Here is a 25,423-nt window from a genome sequence, read left to right as displayed (position 1 = left end):
ATTTATAGGATTTGGCTTTTCCCCAGTATCTAGTGAGTTTTCTACCACCAAATTATATCTCTAGTAGAACTTGTTACTGCTTGTCCTACATGAGTGATACAGGGCCCTTAGAATTAACATAGGCAGTTGCATCCTGATATCCTATTTTTATTTTTACAGAAATTGAGTTCACAGTATTTTCCATGTTAATAAATAAAATACAATATCTGCCACCCTGTCCATCTGCTCTGAGATACGTCTTCCCCAAAATAGTAACTGCAGGCAGAACTGAAGCAATGACATCCCAAGTATGGTTTCATTAATAAACACATTAAACACTACATGTGGGAGGTTATTTTTAACTGGTTGTGGGTTTTATTATAAATAACGATAAAAAACATGTTGTAGGAAAGAGAGAGACCTGCACAGTAAATGACATTCATGACTGGAAGCCTCCTTCTGCTAGAGAGCAAGTATAATTTGTCTCTGTCATTCATCAATAACTTAAATCCAAACATTTTAATACTACTCTACATGGAAACAAATCTTTCAGCTGTGCACTTGCAATTCTCGGGAAATGGCATCTATTCCAAGCTTTCTGCTGTCAGCCAGTTCAATGCGCTTTTTCATCTGGGGCATTTTTTCCTGTGACTAGCAGGAACCTTCTCCTACACAATTAGAGGCGAGTTTCTCATTGAGAACATTTGGTGTCTTCCATGTGATTTTACCTGACTGGAGATTGCTGCAGATGGCTCCCTGCTTAGCTCGTGAGTCAGGGCAAGTATCATGGAAAAGCTAATGCCCTCTCTCACATCTGACAGCACTGATAATATTGATGCATCGGTCACAGCCCATATAACAGCCCAGGTCACAGCCCAGGTTGAGTTTAAACAAAAAAGTCTTTTTTTTTCCATAATGCAAATCCTTTGCTTAATAGCTTTAAAACTCTGTCTTCCTTACTATTTTCCGAATAAATTCTATTCACAAGTAGAATTACAGTAAAAGTTATTCCTTACGTTGATCTTGCTTAGGCATCTCCAATCTTGAGATTAGATAATTCAATGTTATTTAAATTTTAAAAATATATTATTAAATTTAACATTGGAAGATACTGTTAATGCTCTGTCAGAGTCAAATAGTTTACGTTTAGAAGTTATATCACAAAAAGCAAAATTAGTGCAGTATTTTCCTCATTATCTTGGCTTATGAGAAGAAAACAATCTAAGAGAACAGGTAGTAAATTTTATGTCTTCCATTCATCCCCATTTATTATATTTTTGTAATTCCATAGCCAAGCTCTGTTTGTCTTTTTCTTTGCTATATTGCATTGGAGGTTTTGATGTTTATTTAATGTTTCCTTTTATAAAGGTAGAGAATCTTATCACAATAAGATATTATTGAGCTGTATCTTGCAGCCTTACAGAGAACACTGGTGCAAAGGAAATAGCCTCTTTTCTTTTCCAAAAAATATAGTTCACATTATAAGTAATTGCCCTGGGAGTTATTTCAATAGATCACAGTCATGTCATCATCATAATATAAAATTTCTAGTTTTGAAATTACTGCTGTTCTAGCATCGGTTTGCAGCTGTAGCCTGCCAACAGCCATCAAGCCTGTACACAACATTCAAGCTGTATGGAAAATCTGCCAGAAGATCTCAAAAATAAAGCCTATGACTATAGAGTGCTTGAATAGAAGTCCATGCATAAGAAATTCAGCCTTGACTTTGGCAGTTTTTAATAGAAAATTGTATTTCCGAAGATATTTCTGTTTGATGAGTTTCCAGCTTTCTGTAATGATTTTCCCAGTGGCCAGTTTAAGACCATGCTTTACCAGTACAAACTGAATAAAGACAGACCAGAAAGTAGAACTCAAGAGAGAACATAAATTTTCCTAAGCCCCAAATATGGTAGGACTTAGTGATTATTGCGTGTTTCCAGATAATAATTTCAGAAATAATATTCCAGATCTCCTTAGTCCTGGGGCAGAGTCTGATGTGGTCATGGAAGAAGGGAGTGATGACAACGACAGTGAAAGAAACAGTGGTTTTATAGATGACATGGAAGAATCTATAGCTCATGATTCTGAGATATCAATGACAGGATGCCATAGTGACAATGGGGAAATGCAGGATCCTGATGCAGATCACGATGAGTCTAACAGGATGATCAGGTGAGCTGGGAAGCATGATTTCCATCTTCTTTTAAGTTTCTTAGTATCGTGATTTATACTCAAGTAGAAAGCTACTTGGGCCCTATCCTCACTCCTTTTCAATGCAGAGATGAGTGATGTGTGACGGTTCTGAAAGAGTAATGCAACTGCTTTTCTGAATATGTACTGGGCTTTTAAGAGAAACTTAAATGTTTAGCATCCAAAAACTGATGTATATGTGATTGTCACAGATCTGCTTTGTTATCATGAAAATCATGTTGTGAAACTTCTTTTTGCAAGTGAACAATGAAGAACTTTTTTTTTTCATTTTTCCCTTGTTTAGAAGTGCAAATTGTATTTGAAGCATTACTTTTTAATCCATTTTTATTAAAAACTGAACTGTGAGAATGTTCAAGTTTCAGTAAAACGTCATATGGGAAAACTTTCTTGTATCCACAGTGAAATCCTGGTTGAAAAAAGTAAATAGCAAGTGAGCGAGCAACAACAACAAAAAGTTGAAACCATACATCAGCCTGATCATTTGTCCTGATAGCTTCGTGATAGCACTATTCAGCTTTCATTTTAAAGGGGAGCCTTTGGAATAACTACTTGTCTGCCAACTCTACTCACCTAGGATATGGCTGAGTGGCAGAGCTTTAAATTTGAGCTTCAGAGTTCCTCACCAAGAAGCTGCTGGTTATTCTGGTGTTATAATATCTTTAAAAATATATTTTAACAATATTGGAATGTCTGTAGTGTAAAATAGGAATAGTTTTTCAAATCTCTAAATTTCACAGGCTAGGACAGTTCTTCAGGAACTGAGACTACTCAGGAGTGATAGTGTACCACAAATGAGATGCAAGATTGTACTGTCATACAATAAAATGGTCAAAGTGCTATTGGACTACAAATTGGGACAGCTTGTTTAATGGAAAAAAATGTATAAGCAATTGTGATATCAGATCTAGGCATATTGTTGTATTTTTTGATACCTATAGCAAGAAGGAAAATTTGAAAACTAGAAGTAGTAATTTCAAGCAAATTACAAAAGTTTTTATGAGATTTTCTGAAGGCCACTTTTTACATTTTGATTTGACTTCTTAAAATGTTCCTCACTTCCAAGATGCACGGCATTGAAGGAGGGCCATCTGCAGACATGCACAGTCAGAACAACTGTGGACGTTTAAGATATTATGGTTCTCCTGCTGGTGGTTCTTGCCCTTCCTTGCTTTGGTTGTTGTACCAATTGCTTTGCCAGCAGAGCTGAATTTATGAGCAATGTGTGCTCTGGTTTCATGTTAAATGCAGTATCTTAGTTTAAAATTCTACCAGAAATAACTACATGTTTAGGTTTAGGATTGAAGCAGAGTCCATGTTTCATTACACGGAACGTGCTAACTCCAGCAGTAAGGGAAGTGGAGAGATGGGCTTTGTTGCTTCTTAAACTTCTCCAGCTAGATAGACCAGATTTTATACAGTCAAGTTCCATGTCTTTCCAAGTTAGTGTTTGTCAAATTAGTGGAAATTTTCAGCGGGTGGACTCCAGAGTACAAGACACAGAATTTAGGTCCTTTACTTGGAGGATAGAATGTTTTAGCTTAAACCTCTTTCATTGAGAGGTTCCAGTGGATTCTGCCATACTCTGCAAAAGCATACACATGCACAGACAGCTTTTACTACTCTGAAAACTGTCTTTGAACCTCAAGAAAGATAAGAGAACAGCCAGTAGTCTGATAGACAATGTTTACTGTGAGATTCAAGATTGAGTAGCATTCTGAATCATGCAGAGCTTGAGCGAAATCTCCCACGTCCTACTTTAAGCCTTAGGCATTTGCTCATTTTATTAGCTTCTCTTTAGGGATATTTTATTTGTGTGTGTGTGTAAGGCTTTGGAAAGAAGGCTTTGGAAAGTGTCTGACATCCTCTGGCATTGAATTACCTTTTTTTTTTTTTTTTTTNTTTTTTTTTTTTTTTTTTTTCTCCTTCATCTGCCTCAAGATACCTGGAATGACAAAGTAGTCTATAAAGTAGTCTATAGTCCAGGTCTGTTAGCGATGACAAATGTCAAATGTACAAATGTAGTCACTAACACTGTTACTAACATGGCTATTGGATATATAGAGATGTATGTATATCCTGTTTTGAAAGACTTTTTTTTTTCTTTTTGTCCAACATTATCTTATTTAAAAAACTTTTATTGATTTATTCTTAAGCCCTTCAACCAGCAACAATATTCCATTAATGAGAGTGGTGCAATCTGTGAAGCACACGAAAAGGAGAAGCAGCACAGTAATGAAGGAGGGCTGGATGGTTCACTATACAAGCAAGGACACACTGGTGAGAAACGTTAAGGAAGGCCTGTCTTGATATACCTTCTATATAATAGGACAGGATTCTAATAATACTAATAACCCTTTCAAACCTTATTGCTTTAACCCTTTCAAACCTTAATACTTCTTGGATAAAGTCRCTCCTGTAAGGTGTAATTTGCAGTATTTGTGCATTCTGAAGTTCTAACTTTTTATATAGTTGAAACCAACACTGCTTGAAATAAATACTCACTTTTCCTTACAAAGAGACAGTTACACCCAAACACCCCAAAATGTCCAAAAATGTCTGTTGTATTATCATAAGCAGCCAAATGTGAAGACATTTGGATGAAAGTAAAACACACTATTAACACCTCAGGGGTTCTGGAAAGCAGGCTTACCTTCCATCTGCAATTTCCTAGGCATCTGACTGTTAGGTGAATTGAGACTTTTGTAAAACATACTTGGCACAGAAAAGTAATTTTTCATTCAGAGCTACTAAAGCAAGAATAAAAGCTTCAGTTTGTGGCCTTCTGAAGTGAGCTAGGGCCTTACAACTCACACAAAAAGAAAGTTGAATTATTTTACCAGCACACCAGTAGCAAACTGCTGAATGTAACACAGGCTTCAAAGTGACATTTAAATTCTTTCAAACTTGGATATATATAAAATAATTTGAATACAGCTTGGTTCTATAAACCCCTATACATTTTAAACATAAATATAGATCTGTCCTAAAAATTTTTCCATAAAAGGAAAAACTATCCTCCACAATTTGACCTTTTAAATTTAAATGACGGTTTTTGGAAGTGATGTTGCTGTGAAATGAGCATTTCATCAATTTATTTCAGAACTGTTAGAAAGTTTCTTTATTATTGTTTATTGCAGAGGAAGAGACATTACTGGAGACTAGACAGCAAATGCATTACACTTTTTCAAAATGATACTGGAAGCAAATATTACAAGGTAAGGAATATTTTTCAATCTCTTTCTCTGCAAGTAGAATATAACAACTGGAGTGAATTGCTATGTTAATAAATGAAGTATTCAAGCAGTATATCTTCGATTTGTGTTTGTACAGTTCAGTATGGTGACAGATTGTAAGAAACTCATTCAGTGACATTCACTGATTCATAATAAAAGTTCTTTCCAAACTCTTTGCTGATGACACCTCAGTCCTCTCTTTGATAAGTGTAATAGTTAAAATCCTGAAACATTTGGTATTTTACCATCAATAGACCTCTGCTATGAACTTTCATGTTACAAGAGCCTTTTGATTGTAGAAGATGCATGTGGTTGAAAGTTATAGCTAAATTATAACTTAGTTAAATAAAGTTCACATATATATACATATATATATGTTGATAATCTGCATAAAAAAAATCATCTTTTCATTTCAGGAAATTCCATTGTCTGAAATTTTGTCTCTGGACCCTGCAAAAACCTTCACTTTACTGCCTCAGGGAGCCAGTCCTCACTGTTTTGAAATAAGCACAGCAAATATAATCTATTATGTTGGAGAAAACATAGAAAACCTTGCAAGTGTTCCACTAAATAACAGTGTTCTCACTAGTGGTATTGGCATAGATGTGGCAAGAATGTGGGAGATGGCAATACAGCATGCTTTGATGCCTGTTATCCCTAAAGGGGCACCAACTGGCTCGGGACCGAACGTACACAGTAAGTTCATTCATTTCTTTTATTTCCAATAAATACAGTCATATAACAAATGACTGTATTGCTGAAGGTTCTGCAGGTTTGGAAAGGAAGTATTGCACAGCTAATAAAGGCTATTTCATCATGGCCTATCACCTGTCTGTATATAGAAGCTGTAGTTTCTCATCCATATATTTCCAGTTTACACYAAGAAGTCTGTATAAATACACAACATGCAGTTTTTTAGCAAAAGTTCTATATTTAAGACATCCGCATCCTCTTTGTGTTGCTGACATGAGCAATAGCTTCTTGTGTGGAGGCATGAGGTTTTCTGAGCTGTGGATAGGAATTGATAGATTTTTTTTTTCCCCCCCTTCATACCTACAATTCATGTTTCTTTCTGTCTATACAARCAGTTGTTCACTCTTTTAGTCACCACAGCACGGATGAAATGCCCTTTTCATCCCATTCGGCTGTTTGAGCGACATATACATTATCCTCTACTGAGATGCAATGAGTTCAAGTGTGGAGGACAGCARAACAGGCGGGCGCATTGTCCAAGATCTGAAGGACAGAATATATCTTAGCCTCACATTTACATACATTTGGGTAATTATCTACCAAAACTGTCAGGTTATGTAAACCAAATACAAATGCCATTTAAATCTAGCTCGAGTACTGATAACAAAGTAAATGCAGTAGCAGGGAGCAAAAAAAAAAAAAAAAAAAAACCACATAAGAATACAGGTACATTTGGAGCAGATCACCACCACCAGACATGTGCTGCTGTGGCTGCTCATCATTTCAAACAAATTAGTTTCCTGCTGCCCCTGGTCTGAGCTCAGAGGCTGAGTTCAGCATAGCTGACCCAGAAGGCTTGATGGGGAACGACAGATGACAGCTGTTTTCTCTGCTTCGTGGGAAGTTTGAAGCGTAAGTTCACCAGAAGTGAACTGGTTTAGTAAAACTTCCTGCAGGGACTGAGAACTGTAGCAACCACTTCCACTCACGTGGTCTTCCACTCAAAGTGTAAGATACATTTCTTTGTCCTTGCTTTCTCTCATGTACGCACRGAGTAGCATATACGTATGAATCAGCAATTGTAAAAAGCCTCTGCCAAACTGTAGATTCCAGTTTTGGAATTCCATTCCAAAAACATCCTGTTCCTAGGAAAAAAAGGAGTAAATAAGCCATATTCAGGGCTGAAGTTACTCATGGTCAAYGGTGCATTGGTGGATAGTTTTCAGTGCATAACTGTTTTTACAGTAGAAGGCTGATAGGGTTGAAATCCATATTGAGAAAATGAAAATTCAGCCCTGAAGGTTTCAGGCAGAGGTGGGAGATCTAGACAGCAATGCTCTGAAGAACCATTCTTTCCTCCCTAAAATTACATACTTGTATAGATGCAGTTAGCAATAAATATAATCTCCAATTTTACCGAGGCTGTTATTTGTTAACCTCAACAGGTTTCCGGTTTGAAAAGATTGTGGAAAAATCCTGGGCTCTGATTTCATATTTTTTTTCTGTTTTCTGTTGTATTAAAGTGCAAGTACAAGATTTTTCTGTCCATTAGGTGTCTTAATAATGGTCCTTAACCCAGTTGAAATGTGCCTTTTTAACAATAAATGCATCAGTATGAATAAACACAGGCCTTTTTCTGAAAGCTAACTAGCATCAAGTACATTGTATGTGACATTGTAAATCAATACTAAAAAGTACAATTCTCCCTCGTTGCACTCCTATTACTTGTGTAAGGGATTTAAAGCTCAAAAATAGAAAAAAAAATAAAGTAATAATGAGCTTCTAAATGGGAATTATGAGATTACGCTATTTAAAAAATAAGTACTGAAATGTATAAGCTTCTTTTCTGTAGCTTGCAAAAGTCTATTGTTCAAGTCACCTATTTTGGGGCTGGTGCAATTTTATGTTGGCTGGGAGATGAACAAGATGACGTAATTGGTTCAGTTTCTAGGATTGTCAGTAGATATTGATGTGATGTAAATGTCATTTCCTATTACTACATGTTTGAACTAAAAGCACAGCCGTTTGAAGTATATTTTACTTTCTTCCCCAGGGGATATATCTATCAGTATTTCAGTGTCAAACTGCCAAGTTCAAGAAAATGTGGTGAGTGTTCTGTGAATGCTAGACATGATATGATTAAGCTTGCAAAATCATTGATCTGTTTTGGAAAATGAAATGTTAGAGAGAAGTTCCCATCAGCCATTTTTCACTTACACTGTAGAAATGGAATCAATTAACTTTTGAGAAAAGTCATCTTCCTGTAATTCTTGTGCTTCAAGGAAAAGGTGCCATTTGGGTAACTCGGCTTAACTGAGAATTTAACTACCTATCCTGTGGCTTACTGATTATCAGAATGAGAAGTAGGCTACATAAGTTATTAGTTTACAGAATTTCAGCCAGATGAGCCTACTATGACTAATAACAAGCATTGATAAATATAGATTTTCCTGTCGTTACTGAGAGATTAGACATTCTTCATCGTACACCCTTCCCAAAAGATGAAACTTCTTCTGAAGAAGGAGATGTATATGTAGTTATACATACATAAAAAAGTTTTGGGACTCTCATTAGGAATTTTGGTCATGAGGCATGTGATCAAAGAAAATTATAGTTTCCTTACTCATAGGCAGAAGAAAGCAGGACTGTTTGCAACCAAGTAAAGCATTATGCCATTATGGTATTTGCCAGAAAAGAAAGGAAGGGATTACCTGGGGAGTCCTTTTATATTTTAAGGAAAAGCACGAACAATTTTTATTATCAACTATTTGTGATTCTTTTGCTCTTCTTTTTATTTGCTGCTTTTAAAATAGCAGGAAAATGGAACTGAATTCAAAAATGGGGGGTTATCTAGGATTTTTATAAACAGAGTTTTAATTCTTGGTTTCTCCCTTTTCATAAAAACTAGGATTTTTATGATAATCCTGCTAGATCCAGGATCCTTAGCTGGGTCTTCTASGTAGAGTGTTGCTAACAGGACCCCTTCTGTTTCCATATGTATTTTKGTTTTAAGATTTGATGAAGATTAAGTATAATATAGGCCATAGCACACTACTTCTCTGTAAGATGGCAATGACTAAAATTTAGCTGAAGATTCTCCTTTCTGCAGTTTTCTGAAATTAGATTTTTCTTCCTTGCCTTATAAGAAAACTCACATGAATGTTTTTGGTATTTTGAAATGTCCAAAAGTAAATGTATGCTAGTTCCCATTAGAAAAATCAAATGAAATAAAAATCTTGCTACCCTATTTCYGAGCTTAATAATCATTATGCTTACATAAACAGGACATTAGCACTGTCTACCAAATCTTCCCAGATGAAGTGCTGGGATCGGGACAGTTTGGAATTGTTTACGGAGGTAAGACTTTGTTTTGTTGTAGCGTGATGCTTGAGACAGAAAACTTTTGAATTATGAAAGTATTTGGACTCTGAAATGATTTGTTACAGAAATTAGGTGCCAATTGTTTGGTATAAACAGCATTTTTTAACCAAATAACCCTCTAACCAAACAACTGCAGAGTATGGTTTAAGTATGAGAAAGTCAGTTTTGCATGTAATGCGTTCACTTTAATATATATAGTTTAACTGCAAAGCTGACTTTCTAGTACGTAGGCTGGTTTATGTGCTTATCAGATTTGTTAAGTGATTGTAGAACATAAAAAAAGTTAACTTGTCAAAGGGAAGAAAATAGAGAAATGGCAGAAAACTTCTAATGTTGGTTTAACTGGTTACAAATCTGTTCAGTGAATTACTTGACTGTGGTCATTTGTACAATGCAGCCAGAGTGCAAAGTTTTTCAGAATTATTCTAATATGCTATATTATGCTAAATTATTTTATATGTTAAATATTCTAAATATTCTAAATATGCTAAATTATTCTATATGCTAATTGATAGAGGGGTTTTTTAAATTATTATTTGTTGATGCAGGAAAGCATCGCAAAACAGGAAGAGATGTTGCCATTAAAATAATTGACAAACTAAGGTTTCCAACTAAACAGGAAAGCCAACTTCGTAATGAGGTTGCGATTCTACAGGTATTTTCTTTTGCCTTTTTACTATATTAACTAACTCGATTTGTACAGTACTGTAAACCCTTCTTGTAGTACTTGTACGTTCTCTCTTTGTTTTACTTTCTCTCTTTCTTATTGAGATTTCCTTATTTTAAAAGAGATTAAGCTATTGGCATTATATTCTCCAGGACACTTGGTGTGATGGTGTTTTTCCTGATTTGGTTCCTAAGGTACCAAAACAACTTGAATATAGGTACAAAGCATTTCACAGGAGCATAAAGTTCCTTCTGACCTTCACTTATAGGAATTGGATCGCAACAATAACAGGCGTTAAAATAGAAAGAAACCTTGGCAATATGTCTTCGGTCAAACTAACATGATTTCTTGATTTCTGAAATATTCACCAACATTTAAATCAGTTAGTGTGTTATAAAATACAGATAACATAGTACCTTTGTGACGTCAGGACCTTGAGAATTTGTGTAATAACTATATATATATTATTTATATATGCTATATCTTTTTTAATTAAAACCTTACCTATGATGCAACATGTTAAGAGTTGTAAGTATTTTATTTTTAATCATTCTGATATCATGTTAGGACTTACAATCTTTGTAATTTTAAACACCAGACATAACAGGGAAAATTAATGTTTCTTAAACTCATTTGAAATTCAACCACACTCTTATAAGACCTCTATACCTAGAAATTTCATGTATCTACAAACAAGGCACGCTTTAAATGCTGAAGGACTGGACATGAAGGATGTTGTCTTGTGTTGGGGGAAGGATCTTAAGATTGGGTGGTTAATGATAAAATATATTAATTATGTTGGGAAATTAGTTTTTTTCAAATGCTATATATGTCTTTAATAGAATCTTCATCACCTTGGGGTTGTAAATCTGGAGTGCATGTTTGAGACACCAGAAAGAGTGTTTGTTGTTATGGAAAAACTCCATGGAGACATGCTGGAAATGATCTTATCAAGTGAAAAAGGCAGATTGCCAGAAAGAATAACAAAGTTCCTAATTACTCAGGTAAGAAAAAAATTATAGACCTAGTCAGAAGTTTGAAGTATTATCACCGTTGCTAATGTTTTGCCATAATTTACCCCTCTGACTTGCAAAAACTTGAGTTATAATCCTATATAGACATCTTCATGTGCATTATCTGATGGGTAGTAAWCTATTAGGAAGAACTAGAACAGGATAAATATGGAATTGTCTGATTGCTGGGTATAAGGGCCATCAAGGCACGTTTCCCATTATGCATGAAGAAGTAAGCACAAGAACGGATGCATRTCACAAATAGCACCTCTGTTGAGTCCTAATATAAGATGAACAAAATCTGAACCGTTTGAATTTCCCTGTATCGCACTATTGTATTCACACCATACAAAGCTACTAGGTGTAGCTTTTCTGTGCTGAGATTGGATCTCAGCACTGTATCTGATTGAAATGAGTCTGTTTTCTTGCAGGACTTCAGTTAACGTGATATGTTTTCTGGGAGGGCGGTTCTTTTTATCCTTCCAGTTGTCATATTACTTCTTTGTCTGCCCATAATGCAGGGATAAAATTAGATAGGCAGGTGACTAGATCRGCTCCTTAGCTTTGCAATAGCCTCTATTCTGTGTTAATGCAARGAAAAGGAGGAGGAACAATAGTGCTACAGGGAATGTTTATTAAGGAGATGGAATGAAGAGGCTTCCCCAGCTTTCAAGTGCTGAACTGCCATCAGCTTCAGAATCTGATTTCTTGCTTTCCCCACTTCATTCAGCCTCCTGACTGTTGCCTCTTTTGATAGAGTGGAAAATTTTGTCAGTCTCTGATCAGACACAAAAAATAGCAGAATTAAAACCAAAGGAATAGGAGGAATGTGTTTTAGACAAAATGAAGTAAAATGCACATGCTTTCTCTTTTCAAGAAATTGTTTAAATTGGCTTGTATACTATCTCAGTTAWAATTTTTGAGTTCATAATTTAGATCTGGATGGGCATTTTGCAAATGAGATACTTAAAAAAAACATTTCACACTAAAAAAGGGAACAAGTATGTACAGTTAAGTTTTTTCAGAGTATCTGTTTAGAATATAGAGTCTATGGAGAGGGAGCAATCTTGTTGCATACTGTGAAACAAGAAAGTTTAAGGCATAGCATATAACTGCAAGCATCTTTTTTTTTTTTTATTCTTGGAAGACACTATTTTAAAAGACACATTCATGTTTTTCTACATTCATGCTTCATCCTTTGATCACTGAATAATATATATATATATAGAGAGAGAGAGAGAGAGAGAGAAAATGTATCATTTAAAACTGCATTTCTTCCTGATTTGTTTCTTCACAGATCCTTGTTGCTTTAAGGCATCTGCATTTCAAAAATATTGTTCATTGTGACCTCAAGCCAGAAAATGTATTGTTGGCATCAGCTGACCCTTTCCCACAGGCAAGTAGAAAATGTTCTCTGCTAAGATAAGTAATTCAGCTTAATGTGTTACCAGTAGTTATTTTGTAAACATGCATAAAAGTGAGTAGTGATCTGTTTGCATCTGCCTCCAAAACTACAGAGAATTATGAGGTAGTTAGGACAAATCTGATTCCATAATCTAAAAAGGTTCCAAAGATGACATTTTTAAAAATTATTGCTTTTTGTCATTTTTCTATTTTATTTGGTCCAGATAACTGACAATTTGTATGCAGGTTCAGAAAAGAAGCAGTATTTTTTTTTAAAGTTAGGTTACAGCTTATGGAGAAGAGATGCTTCTTTAATTTTATGAATTTAAATACAGGTAAAGTATAGATTTTATAAATATACCTTCTAGATTGTTGTTGTACTGCTTGTGTCCTAAATCACTTTCTTTTACTTTTTATCTATTGTTAAGATTTTCTCCACATGCCAATATTCAAAGAAATGCTGGTGATACTGTTGACACTTATTTTTTTTTTAAATGCTATCAATAACTAAAAATGAAGGAGCTGCAGTGAAATCTGCAGGGAGAATTTTTCAACAGCTAGATCTGACACTCTGGAAAAAGCAGAGATTTTTGTAAAGAGTGAAGACCTAACTGTATCTTGAAGTGGCAGTTCAAGAATAAATTTTATTAGGTTGCTTAACATAAGAAGAAAATATAAGATTAAAATTTTGATTTGCCATGTTTTTATGCTATGAATAAGTGTTATTACTTYGTATTATTATTTGCAGCAGCAGACTAAGCTGTTAGAATCAAAGAAATGCAGTTTTGGAAGGGACCTAAGATATCCTAGGTAGCTTATTTATGGAATGAAGAAATACAGGAAATGGAATCAACTTGTGTAATGTTGTGTAATGATTCCTTGGAATCATGAATTTCTACTCAAAGAACATTTAAAAAAATAATAAATTAAAATAGGAGTGCCCATGAATAAACAGTAGAGATGGATCTCTCAACTAAATCATGACTAAATTACCTACGTAATTTACCCATGTAATCATGTATCTGATAATAAAAATATCTGAATTACCATAGCACTTTGCTTCAAACAGGTAAAACTCTGTGATTTTGGCTTTGCTCGAATCATTGGAGAGAAATCCTTCAGGCGTTCAGTTGTAGGAACACCAGCCTACCTTGCTCCAGAAGTCCTGAGAAACAAAGGCTATAACAGATCTCTGGATATGTGGTCTGTGGGTGTCATCATTTACGTAAGCCTCAGTGGTACCTTTCCATTCAATGAAGATGAAGATATACATGACCAAATCCAGAATGCTGCCTTCATGTATCCACCTAATCCATGGAAGGAAATTTCTCCTGAAGGTAAAATCTGTTTGTGGCTGCTGTTTCTATATGTGCTTTAAAAGTATAGATGTATTTGCTTTGGTATTTAATTTTTTTTGGTACATATCAGTGAAGAAAAGACTTTAAATTTCAATATATTGTAATAATAAATTTCTGTGTTATGAACTGCTTTAGACATTTCCTTGCAGGGACTGTATGGACTGCATTTGGCAGCATCCCCTGTYTAAGGATCTCTCTAGGAGGTGCTGCAAGTGCTACTCTCCTTACATATGTTTACTCCATACCTCTTCTTTCGGCCCARGTATCTCTACTCTGTTTTTTTTTTCCCCACATTTCCACTTGTTTCAGTAGTCTAAATGATGCTGAAAAAAAGAGATGATGTCTCAAGAACAGTGAGTGGTGTAGGATGGACTCTGAAGACAGAGAGAAGCAGTGAGGTTTTTTGTACCTAGCATTCTGATCAATAGTATCAGAGAATTTTGATAATGAAAGCTCAATATGAATAATTCTTTAGTAGACACATTTAAATTGAGCATTTTTAAATGATGTTAGTACTCATTTCACCAGAATTTCCCTGAATCCATCAAACATTTTCAGACAATTTGATTTTCTTCTTTTTAAAGTKTTTTCAATGTTTTCCTTATGTCCATAACATTTTACTAAGGTTGCTTTATAACTCTTCAAACAGAGAAATCATTATAAATATTAGATTCTTTCTTTTCTTCAAATATTTTAATTCAATTTGATATGTAATAGAATTTAGATTTTAYGATTTCTGTTATTTACAGTATAGTTACAGCAGACCAGTTTATCTGGGCAAAAGATGATTAAAAGCTTAAAAGAGTGTGCCTGCTGCTCACTTTAATACAATCATGTAATATTTTCAGTTGACAAATGCTCTGATTATCTTGTCTGCTATTTTAATCTCGGTAGCTGGTAAACTTCAATATAATATATTGAAAATAATTAAAAATATATAATTCTACAGAAGCAGATACTAAAACCCTCATACTTTTGTCAGGATCTGTTGTCAGCAATGCTTTATCTGGTAATCAATACCAATAGTAATCAATACAAAAGAAGCTGCAGGAAATTGTCTTGCACAAGCTTCTGCTWKGGTAGACAGAAGATCAATTTCTACATTCAGCTGTGAAAATTCAGTAGAGCCCTGACAGAAAACTCAGCTGCCAGGGTGTTATCTATCCTTTCTAGAGTCACAGCCTTCATTAAGAGTCAATGGATATGAGGCTGCAAGCATAGAGAAGAAAGGAAGAACATGCTTTAACAAATTAATATGTTAAAATTTACCTAGAAAGACCCAGAATATAATTTTTACAGAGTGCAATATTTTTTTTTAAAACTAATTCATGGAACTCTTACTACAGAAATAATGCTCCCAGCAGGACATTATTATCATTAACTAGTTCTTCCATTCCAGAAGCCTGGACTGTGTGATGGGATGAGGTAATGCAGCATAATCCAGCAAGGTCTTCGTAAACAATCATTGATCAACCCCAGAGATTCTTTTTTTTTTCGAAGAGGCAATATTCATGGGGTTAAAATTCAAAGAAAGTTATTGAAGTTATTTTTACTTGTAAGGAAAAAAAAGTTTTGGTAGTTAGATCCAGTATTTGCAAAACTAGTGCAAATATTTAATATAACTATAAATATTAATTAATATAAATATAATTAAAATGTAGTTAATTAATATTTAATAGAAACTCAAAATACACAGCTACATTCCTCATAGAAGTCTGCAACCCAAATATTGCTCTTCTACTGCAGCACAAGAAAACTGAAACTAGAACTGATTAGACAAGTGTCCTTGTCACAGATGATTGAAGTGCCAAATAAGAAAGATTTTCAATGCAGAGCAAAAAAATCTTTCTAAAATATGGTACTGTGTGAATTTGAAAACTTTATACCAAAAGCTTACCATAAATAAAACTAATGTAAATATTCTTTTTCTTTTCTCCTTTACTAAAGACATTTTCTCCATATGCCCAAGCATTCTTTAGCAATAGATTCTCTAAAAGTTACATTATGGATTGATTTAACTAAAAAGTGATAGCTATATCSAAAAATAATGTTTATGTGTCTCATGAATGGCAAACAGAAACTAAGAAATCAGACAGCTAGGCTACCATCTACAAGAATTAATATTAATTTTGATTTATATCTGCGAATAAAAGTGCTCAGATTCTCTAAACATGTAAGATTCAATGGGCATTGCTGTTTTCTTTTTACCACTAAAATACATTAGTATTAGTCACTATGAATATTCATAATATGGTAATCCTAGAAGCACTATTTCAGAACAGTGACAAAATACATATGAAGCTGATCAGAAAAAATAATATTGTTCTTTATTCAGAYCCATTACTATATGTATCAACAATCCTCTTTCATGCTGAAAGCAACTGATAACAGATAGAAACAAGAGATATGGGTTTTACTTTGGAATTGTAAAAGGCTGGGATCCTGAACAAAGCTGCTACATCTAAGCTAGCTAGCTAGCTAACTTGATAAAACAGTCAATTTTGCTTGAAATTCTCAGCAGGTTCTTTATCATCATTTTGGTTTTAGTAAAAATCCATGACCTACAAGAGTTTAAGTTGCTTGGTTATATAAAATATACATTTCTTAAAATACAAGATTTCAGAGCAAAAACATGGGAAAAATATATTTTGGAGGAAAGTTGTGCCATGAATATAGCAATGTTTTAGTTATTTTTYTTGCAAACTACTTTTTATGTATGCACTACAATTGTCAGATTAGCATTTTCTAGTAGCGTTACAAATGAAACCAATCTAGAATCACAACCCAAGAAAGAAGGCAGCATCCATATGTGGATCACATGTTGGAATGTTTAACTCCTTCCAGTGACTACAAACAGTACTGGCTTCTGTYACACAAGAAACGTGGCCTGGTCTTTGCCTTTGACTCTTTTCTCTCCATAATGTCTCTGTCTGATATCTTAACATTTGGACCAAATTCTGATTTTGTTATCTCTCCCCTCCTGGAGACATTCTGGCATGATGTTTGGTGTAATGCTTCTTCTGTCCTCTTCTCCCATTAAAAGATTAACCTATGAAAACTAAGATTTCTCAACCTCGGTATCTCTGACAATTTGATTTTTCCTTAGTGTTCCACTCAGAATGCTAAACAAACATCACTTTTCAAGTTTAGACCTCTACTACACAGTCCTTTTATCTCACTTCTTCAGTTCCTTTTCTTTATAGTTTAAGCCAAAACTGAGCAAGTCCCCTGTAAAATTCACCAAACAATTTTTATAAGCAAGCAGCTGCACATTCCTGGCCTCTTTTTGCAACATTCATGCTCATTCTCTCTCTCTCTTTTGTAAGAATACCTTCATCTGAGCATGTGTGGCAGTTCTGAGCTGCTTGGCCCTATGTTGTGCTATGTCATGCTTTAGCATATTCAATATGTTTCTTTTATGGAATTTTCATAAATCACTGTATGCATTTTTTGTCGATTTTTTTTTTCTGCATCAGCTACCAACAGAACTATCACTGCTACCCTGTGAAACTGTGACGTGCTCAGTGTTGATTAGGTACTTCATATCATCTTCCAGATTAAGTAATATGGGAGGAAACTATGCAATTTCTTCCATGTGTTAAATTTGATCATGGTGTGCCTGTTATGCTGTCAGGAATAAACAGTGCAGCTGCTTTCAAGCCAGTTGTTTTTAGACYTGTTTCAGAATAATGTGAATAGAAAAGGGTTCCATGCATTAATGAGAAAGTCACCTGAATGACCCTTAAGTAAGGGGAGGTCATGTACATGTCAGAGCTCAGAGATGCTCTCCATCTCATTAAATCTTTAACAGGCTGCTTAAACTAAGGTCTTGGCCATAGTTAGGCATGTTTGCTAGTATGGAACAGCATTAAAAAATCTCTCTTGTGGAGCTGCTGCTTCTACTTGCCAAAGATTTATTTTGATAGTATAGCTGACTCCATTTCCTTTAAAAAAAAAAAAAAAAGCAGCTCTGCCAGCTAAATATTGTTATTTACCAGACTCACTGCATGTACATCAGAGCTTTTGTGAACAAAACTGTTTTGCCCAGCAATAGGGATGTATACGTGCAGAAGTCATACCACTGACCAGCAGATCTTTATTTGGAGGAATCCAGGACCTAAGTCAGGAGTTTTACATTGACAACTTCAGTTAATGACAGTTATGTCATTATGCCAGTCAATGACAGTTGAGTATGTGAGAGTATGTGATATTATAGGTGTTCTTTAAAAGTTAAAGAACAAGTTTGAATTTATTGTTAATTTAGCACTTTTCTTAATATTCTTAGGATGATTTCTTCTTTATAGACTATGAAAAGCTAAAGCTTATTTGATAGGACTAAATGATAATGATGATTTGATAGGACTAAATGATACATAATAGTTTTTGCATACTTCCATGTTAATGTGTGGGTTACATTCTAATTGATTTAAACAGATCATTCCTATAGAGATTGTAATTGTCATGTGTTAATTTGCTTATGCGTGTAGATTGCTACTGTCTTTAATACAATTAATTGTCATAATAAAATGCCATTAAACAGTTCAGAAACATGAACCTCCTGAGTTAGGAGGTTCTTTCTAGTGAAATGCAAATAAAAAGCATTCTTTCCTAAAATAAAGGTTCYATATAGCTTTTTAGGTTGCATTTGAATCTCCCGCCTTGGGGATTCACTGAATGATCATTATCTAAATGACCAACAGTTGTGCTGTCTCTAAGTCAGGAGGAACTGACGGCTAGTCTGTGTAACAAAGTCTGCAACTCACAGAACTTGGTAACATACATACAAAAGACAGAACAGCCAGGACCTTTCCTCATTTCCTTTATTCCAGGGACCCATCATCTCATGGACCCTATTAATGTCTGAATCTCTTTATTAAGTTCCAAATTTCTCATTAACAGAATATCTTAGATTCCTAAAAAAATCCTTTAATCCTTCAGTTTCAGCTATTAAACCTTATATGTATTGAACTCAATTAATTCTGCTTTCTATTACACAACTCTTATGTAGCCTGTATATATCACCTGGATCTTGACTTCTAAATGAAATTTTAAACTTTTATGCTTAAGAAGGGGGTTTTGCTTAGTTTGAGTGGTTGCATGTACCTTGATGGTAAATGGCTGGAAAAAGGTAAATGGCTCTATGAACTATGACTTGTATGCCTGGACAGGGAGTTCCTGAAGCACTGTGGTGTGCCTCTTACAGGCTTCTCGCTCAYTTTCAAAGCTTAGCCATCATGTTGGCATTCATCTTGATGGTAAATGATTTTTAAGACTGTTTGAACTCTATATTTGCTAAGGCTGATAAAAACATTCTTTAAAAAAAAAAAGCAAACAGGAAGATCAGTTTAACATCTCTTATGAAGTATACAAAGTACAGGCCATAGCCTGTCATACTTTTGAAAAGAGGTGATGATGCAACCATCAAGGTTCAGAAGTGTCTTTGGATCCCCTCACAAGTTATTCCTTGACCAGATAACTTTTTGTCTGAAAGTCAAAATGCTTCATCAAGGCATTTCAACATGCTCTGCTATACTTCATTACTTCTCAAACATGGGCACGTGGCAATATCTGCTTCCAGTGTGTTGGACAGAAGGACTTCAGATGCATAACAGAAAGACAATGAATACCATATTCTGTGTTTTGGAGACTATGGAAGCAAGAATTTTCCATAGGAACTTGGCAGTAGCCAGAGACAAATCTCAGGCAATGCATATTTATATGGGGACAACTGTCCACTAAAAGTCTATTGCCAGTACAATTAACTCTTCAAGTCTTTGACACATTTGCCAAATTGAGATTTGTAGAAACTGAGAAACAATAATCCCTTATAAAATTGAAGGTACTAGATTTAATTCAATTTGTATTAAAATCACCTTCAGCAGTGGCTGAAAAGACAGGCCAAAGTCTTGCAATAAGTTATGCAGAGTTTAAGGGTAGGTAGGATGAGAACATTGCAGGATATGCTGATACTGTTTTTGTTTTTGAGCGCAAACAAAATAGACATGAGTTTAGAGAATTTAGCATGAATTATACCTTATGCTAAAAGAACCAGTGGCTAAAAGTCTATTTGTCTGCAACAGAAAAAGATTACAGCCATCTGGTCTATAAAAAAAAGTGTACTTCAGAACCCCTGGCAATCCCTCCTTTCTCAAAAAGCCCTTGTCAGAAGCCCCAAGATCTGTTTTATCTCRTTTCCACAGGGGCTTTTATTTCCAAGATATAGTTCAGGAAGTCAGGGCTACTTTAATTAAGTCAGGCTTACTACTTATAGCCTGACTTAATCTGTCAGGCTTACTGCAGATGGCAACATACATTCCCATTTTCCTGGATGTAGCCAGGGCTACACCCAGACCACAGTCTGGTTGCCTCCACACCAGCTGCACGAACTGGTGTATGGAGGCTCTTAGGCAGTACAAGCAGTCTGCCCCCAGAACAGGAATACACACATACACACAAAAAGTATTGAGATGGTTGCTAAGAAAAAAGACAAAAGCTTTTTCATCTTGCTGCATAAATTGCAACATCCTAGATTTCTCATTTTAAAGAATCTTGTGGTCTCTCTTCCTCTTAAGGTGGAGTTACTATTTATTATCACTAGATAATAAATAATTATTATCAGCAACATCAGTCTTGMAGATTCCAGAACCAGTTTCCCTCAATGATCCCATGTAGCCCTATGGTTGACAATATCCTCTGCTTCCATGTTRCTTGCAAGACAGTCTTTTGCAGTCTTTTCCATACAGAGAATCCAGCAGAGGTGTAAACCATCATATCTGGAACAATATACAAGCCRAGGCATATTATGATAAAATGGCACAGTTACAGTGATGCTGTCATTTCTTGCAACTTGTCAATTATTATATAACAAGCTTCTCCAGAGCACATGATGAACTTTAAGCATCTAGACTAGAGTTTAACCTTTCATTTCAGCCTTATATGTATATGTATGTATATATATATGTGTGTGTGTATATATATATATATACATGTATATATATATACACACACATGTGTGTGTGTATACACTCACACACACACGCACACATATAATGGCTTTACCAGGCACATTCAAAGCTCRGCAATCTCATCCCAAAGATTTTCCAAACGGATCACAATGAACTGCAGTGCTCATTGACTAGTGAGCCTCTTGCTTCAGGCACTGCAGCGCACATTCCTATAACCTCTGTGAATCATTGACCTGCATCTGAAGCACAACCATTCAGCAGCCTGTAAAGCAGCCAAGCCACCCTCTAGCATTTATGAAACACCAGGCTGCTGGGTAGCAGGTCGGGGCGATGCTTGGTTCACAAGAGCAGCTTCGCAAACTTTCCTTACAAACCCCCATTTTTCAACTCTGTCTGGGAAGCTGCTGTGGTCACTCATCTAAAAGTGACATTAACAGTCTCCTGGAATTATATACATATATACTGTATGCTATGAAAGCCAAAGGATATTGTAGTCCTCACCTCCTCTTTTTATTTGTGAGTCAGCTGAGTGAGATTTGTCTCCAGCATTCACTGTGTGCCTGCAAACAACCGCAGGGGTCCGCRATGTGCAGCCAGCAGGCAGTGTTGRGTAAAACAGATGAGGAAGGGGAGCACGGGCACCCTCGGGGACATGTGCATTGACTGCAGATTGTGTATTTCTATGCAWATGTTGAAACGAATATTTTTAACTGACATGTTTCAATATTATTTCCTTTCAGCTATTGATCTCATAAATAATTTGTTGCAAGTGAAAATGAGAAAGCGCTACAGTGTGGACAAAACATTAAGCCATCCRTGGTTACAGGTATTGCTACAAATTCTGTTTTTTTTTCCTCTTCACTTAGGTTCAAAATATATATAAAACATCTTTTTGCCTTTAAGCACAGACTTAACCTCATCCCCCTTCACCAATTTACCTGTAAGTCCTGATTAACTTTTTAGGTAYCAGATTCCAATACTAATCTCATCTTTTCAAAATACGCTATAAAAATAAAAATATCTCATTAGTTCACCAAGATATATGTTTTCATTTAAAAAAAGAAAAAAGTTTTGAAGTTATTTGACTTATATGTTCTCACTGCCCAAATTCTTCTCTGATTCACTTCTTATCATAGCTAATCAATGGGCTACCACTTCACAGCCATCTGAASGAACTAGTGAAGTGGTGTCTTTCCAGGAAGAAAGAGAGAGCAGGTTGTGGGATTGGYACTAAGGGGTAGCTCAATGCATCCATTTTTAGTCCTAAGCTTAAAGAATATGTAAGTTTCCATCTCAACATTTTCATCATTAACTTTWCTTACATTCTTATAGTAAAGACATCAGCTTCAAACACTCATCTTTGCTGCACACTCTCCAGCACTCCTAATTACAGTGTTTAAATACCATTCTAAATAATCTTTCTTTCCAGGTACCCAACAGCAACAGTTACTCTTGGCAACTGAAATTGCCAAGAAAAATTATGAATAATTAAAAAAAGAAAAATAGTTATGGACTGTGACATTATGTTTTTTCTTAAATATGTCTGTAGGATAACCAAACACAGTGATGACTAAATGCAGTGATGACTGACTGCATTTTCTCTCTGTTGAAAAGATGTATTTCCACTAAGTTTTAAGCTAAACATGTACTTTATTTCTCTCCGTTTAGCAGTTATTTTCTGGGGAGCATTTTTAGATATCTTTTTAGAAAAAATGGACTAGAAAACCGCCTGAGATGTTCCTACTGGGCTTGCTTTCTTCCTCCCATTTTTTTTTCTGACATCAGCTAGTCTTTTCCTCATCAAATGTTCATTCTCTCACCCCTGGCAACCAGAATATATTTTTAAGCCACTGGGGAGCAGAGAGGTGAGCTGGGCAAAGGCTGTCCCGTGTAGGCTGGACATCTCATGGCTGAGGAGGAATATCAGTGGAACGGGGYGGGTAGAAAAACAGGTAGAGAAGATTATTATACTTGAGATCTACCTCAGGCAGACCAGAAGCTGCAGGGCATTACAGGCTAAACCGTGTGAGAACCAGCACTGCTGACTGTCAAAACAGAAATCCAAAGCAGCTTTGATGTGTAGACGTATGAGCACACCAGGACTTGCTAAAAGACAGAAAAGAAGATTTTTGTTATTCTAGTCCAAGCTGAATTCATATCTGGCACCATCATATTGGGATGGAGCGACTGGCTTGACTGTCTGATATAGATTACTGGAATATAAATGTATGATTTCAAGAAAGATGTTTMTTCTTTCTTTTTCTTCTGGCCAGCATGAGACATTTTTTTAACCACCTATGCCTCATTTAGATGTCATAAAAGTCCATAGACTACCAATACATTCTACAAAAAAGCCTATAACATCTCCATATTATAGTTAATGGCAGTTAAACAAAATTAATTTATCAAACAATCTTCTAAAGATAAAATCTGTCTCTCTGGGAAAATTTCATATTTTATTATTACCTGATTTTTCCATTTTGGAGTACTAGAAAGGCATGACATTTATATTATCAGCCAAGCTGATAGTACTTTTCAGATAACTGGGAGTAGAAGCGAATGTCAGTTATTTTAGGGATGTTAAACTAATGATGTTATTTTATTTCAGGACTATCAAACCTGGTTAGACTTAAGGGAGCTTGAATGTAAAATAGGGGAACGYTACATCACCCATGAAAGCGATGATTCCCGGTGGGAGCAGTATTCAGGAGAACATGGATTGCAGTACCCAGCACACCTTATCAATCCAAGTGCTAACCATAATGAAAACTCCACACTAGAGGAAACAGAAATGAAAGCCCTCAGTGAGCGTGTCAGCATCCTTTAAGTTGCATCCCCTATAATCTGTCAAAACACTGTGGAATTAATAAATACATACGGTCAGGTTTAACGTTTGCCTTGCAGAACTGCCATTATTTTCTGTCAGATGGGAACAAAGCTGTTATGCTGTTACACTGTTGATGTATCTGAGTTGCCAAGACAAATCAACAGAAACATTTTTGTGTGACCAACTGTGTTGTATTTACAAAAGTTCCCAGAAACACTAAACTTGTTATTGTGAATGATTCATGTTGTATTTAATGCATTAAAACCTGTCTCCACTGTGCCTTTGCAAACTAGTGTTTTTCTTACTTGAGCCTCATTTTGGTAAGAGAAAACTTTCCCATGAAGATCTGTTTTCTTCTGTTTATTTAGTTTTTTTGTTTTGTTTTTGGTGCATCCTTAGTATTGTAATTGTAAGCAAACTCTTGAAGAGTAGATTATTACCGCTGTTCTGTGAACAACTTCTACCATTTGGATAAAAGCTTTATTTAGTGGGGTGGGGGGGGGGGGGGGGGGAGAAAAATACAGAAAAAAAAGCATAAAATAAATTGTACAGCACTGTACAGTTTCAAATAAGATAACCTGTGTGTATGTGATTTTATGTATGGGTATATACACATACATACACAGACGCACACAATACAACTTGCTCTTAAGCCTAAATGCCTTAGTAATGTAAACTGCAGCATGTCAGTTATATTTCTCTTTTTCTTAAAACTTCTCCTATAATATGAATATTCTCTAATATGTACATTCAGAAGCTAAATAACATGTTGCCTTTGTGTATGTTTTCAATAAAAGTCTTGTTAAAATATGTTCATTTGGTTGATCTTTCTGTTTAAAATATCCTTAGAATGGGATCAGAAGGAGCTGGGGAAACTTCATCATCAGGAAGTCTGCATGGAGATAGGTAGGAAAATGTTATCAGCTCACACACATACCTGCAAAGCACATTTTGGAAGAACCCCTTTGGACTGATTTTGTATTGTGAAGTTTGATAGATATGAAACACATTTCAGGATTGATTTTGCACCAATGAAATTATTAGGAACTTTGTTTTTAGTGAAATGTGCCAGCTTGCTTTTCTGAGTCCTATTGAACTGACATGGTAATATGGCTTCCTCTCCATCTTTCCCCTCAAAACTTTCAAGGTATAATTGCCATCTCTAAAAATTAGTAGGTGTCCCAGCTTTTAGCTTCAACTCTAACAGAGGTTCAGGCTGCACTTCAAATCAAGCACCACAATAACTCACTGACAAGGTGAAGATGACTCTAYATCACAAGGTATCTCTGAAATACCAGTTGATAAGCAGCTATAAAAGAGGAGAAGAGGAGAAAGGTGTAGAAGAGAGAGCCAGAAACAGCCAGAGTGATGTGATACAAGGATCAGAGCTATAGAGCTAGAAGTATGAACTTCTAGAGCTAGAATGTCTACTAACCAAATCGTCGCTTGATGTTAGAATCTGTGCATTGCATTTCTTCAGATAAATGCATACTTCAGTTCAAGTAGAACTTTGTCCAAAAGGAACTTTATGACAGATAGATAACATCACCAAAGCCAGCAGATTTTTTCCTACATGTTTTGGATCTCTAGTGCACAGATAAAATGTACTATAGAGGAAATGAAGAAATAGCACCTCTATTCAAGCAGGAATTACATATCATAGAAAAATTAAAAGTCCTGTGAAAAATGCCT

The 25,423-nt window shown here is 35.4% G+C and overlaps 1 protein-coding gene across 1 annotated transcript in view; it reads left to right on the top strand.

The window, feature by feature from the left end:
• Positions 1-24,220, top strand: part of PRKD1 (protein kinase D1) — a 117,098-nt gene extending 92,878 nt beyond the window's left edge. The window contains exons 7-18 of the mRNA XM_026051828.1: positions 1,947-2,151; positions 4,344-4,467; positions 5,328-5,405; positions 5,840-6,119; positions 8,170-8,222; positions 9,401-9,473; positions 10,046-10,152; positions 11,007-11,168; positions 12,475-12,573; positions 13,651-13,918; positions 21,645-21,730; positions 23,513-24,220. Of these exons, the coding sequence (XP_025907613.1) occupies positions 1,947-2,151; positions 4,344-4,467; positions 5,328-5,405; positions 5,840-6,119; positions 8,170-8,222; positions 9,401-9,473; positions 10,046-10,152; positions 11,007-11,168; positions 12,475-12,573; positions 13,651-13,918; positions 21,645-21,730; positions 23,513-23,731 (1,754 nt within the window). The 3' untranslated portion in view covers positions 23,732-24,220. The remainder of the gene's footprint in view (positions 1-1,946; positions 2,152-4,343; positions 4,468-5,327; positions 5,406-5,839; positions 6,120-8,169; positions 8,223-9,400; positions 9,474-10,045; positions 10,153-11,006; positions 11,169-12,474; positions 12,574-13,650; positions 13,919-21,644; positions 21,731-23,512) is intronic.
• Positions 24,221-25,423: the final 1,203 nt, after the last annotated feature.

Source organism: Nothoprocta perdicaria, unplaced genomic scaffold (assembly GCF_003342845.1).
Source record: "Nothoprocta perdicaria isolate Ctin4 unplaced genomic scaffold, notPer1 scaffold_8, whole genome shotgun sequence".
NCBI lineage: Eukaryota > Metazoa > Chordata > Aves > Tinamiformes > Tinamidae > Nothoprocta > Nothoprocta perdicaria.
This window is presented reverse-complemented; position numbering and strand designations above follow the sequence as displayed.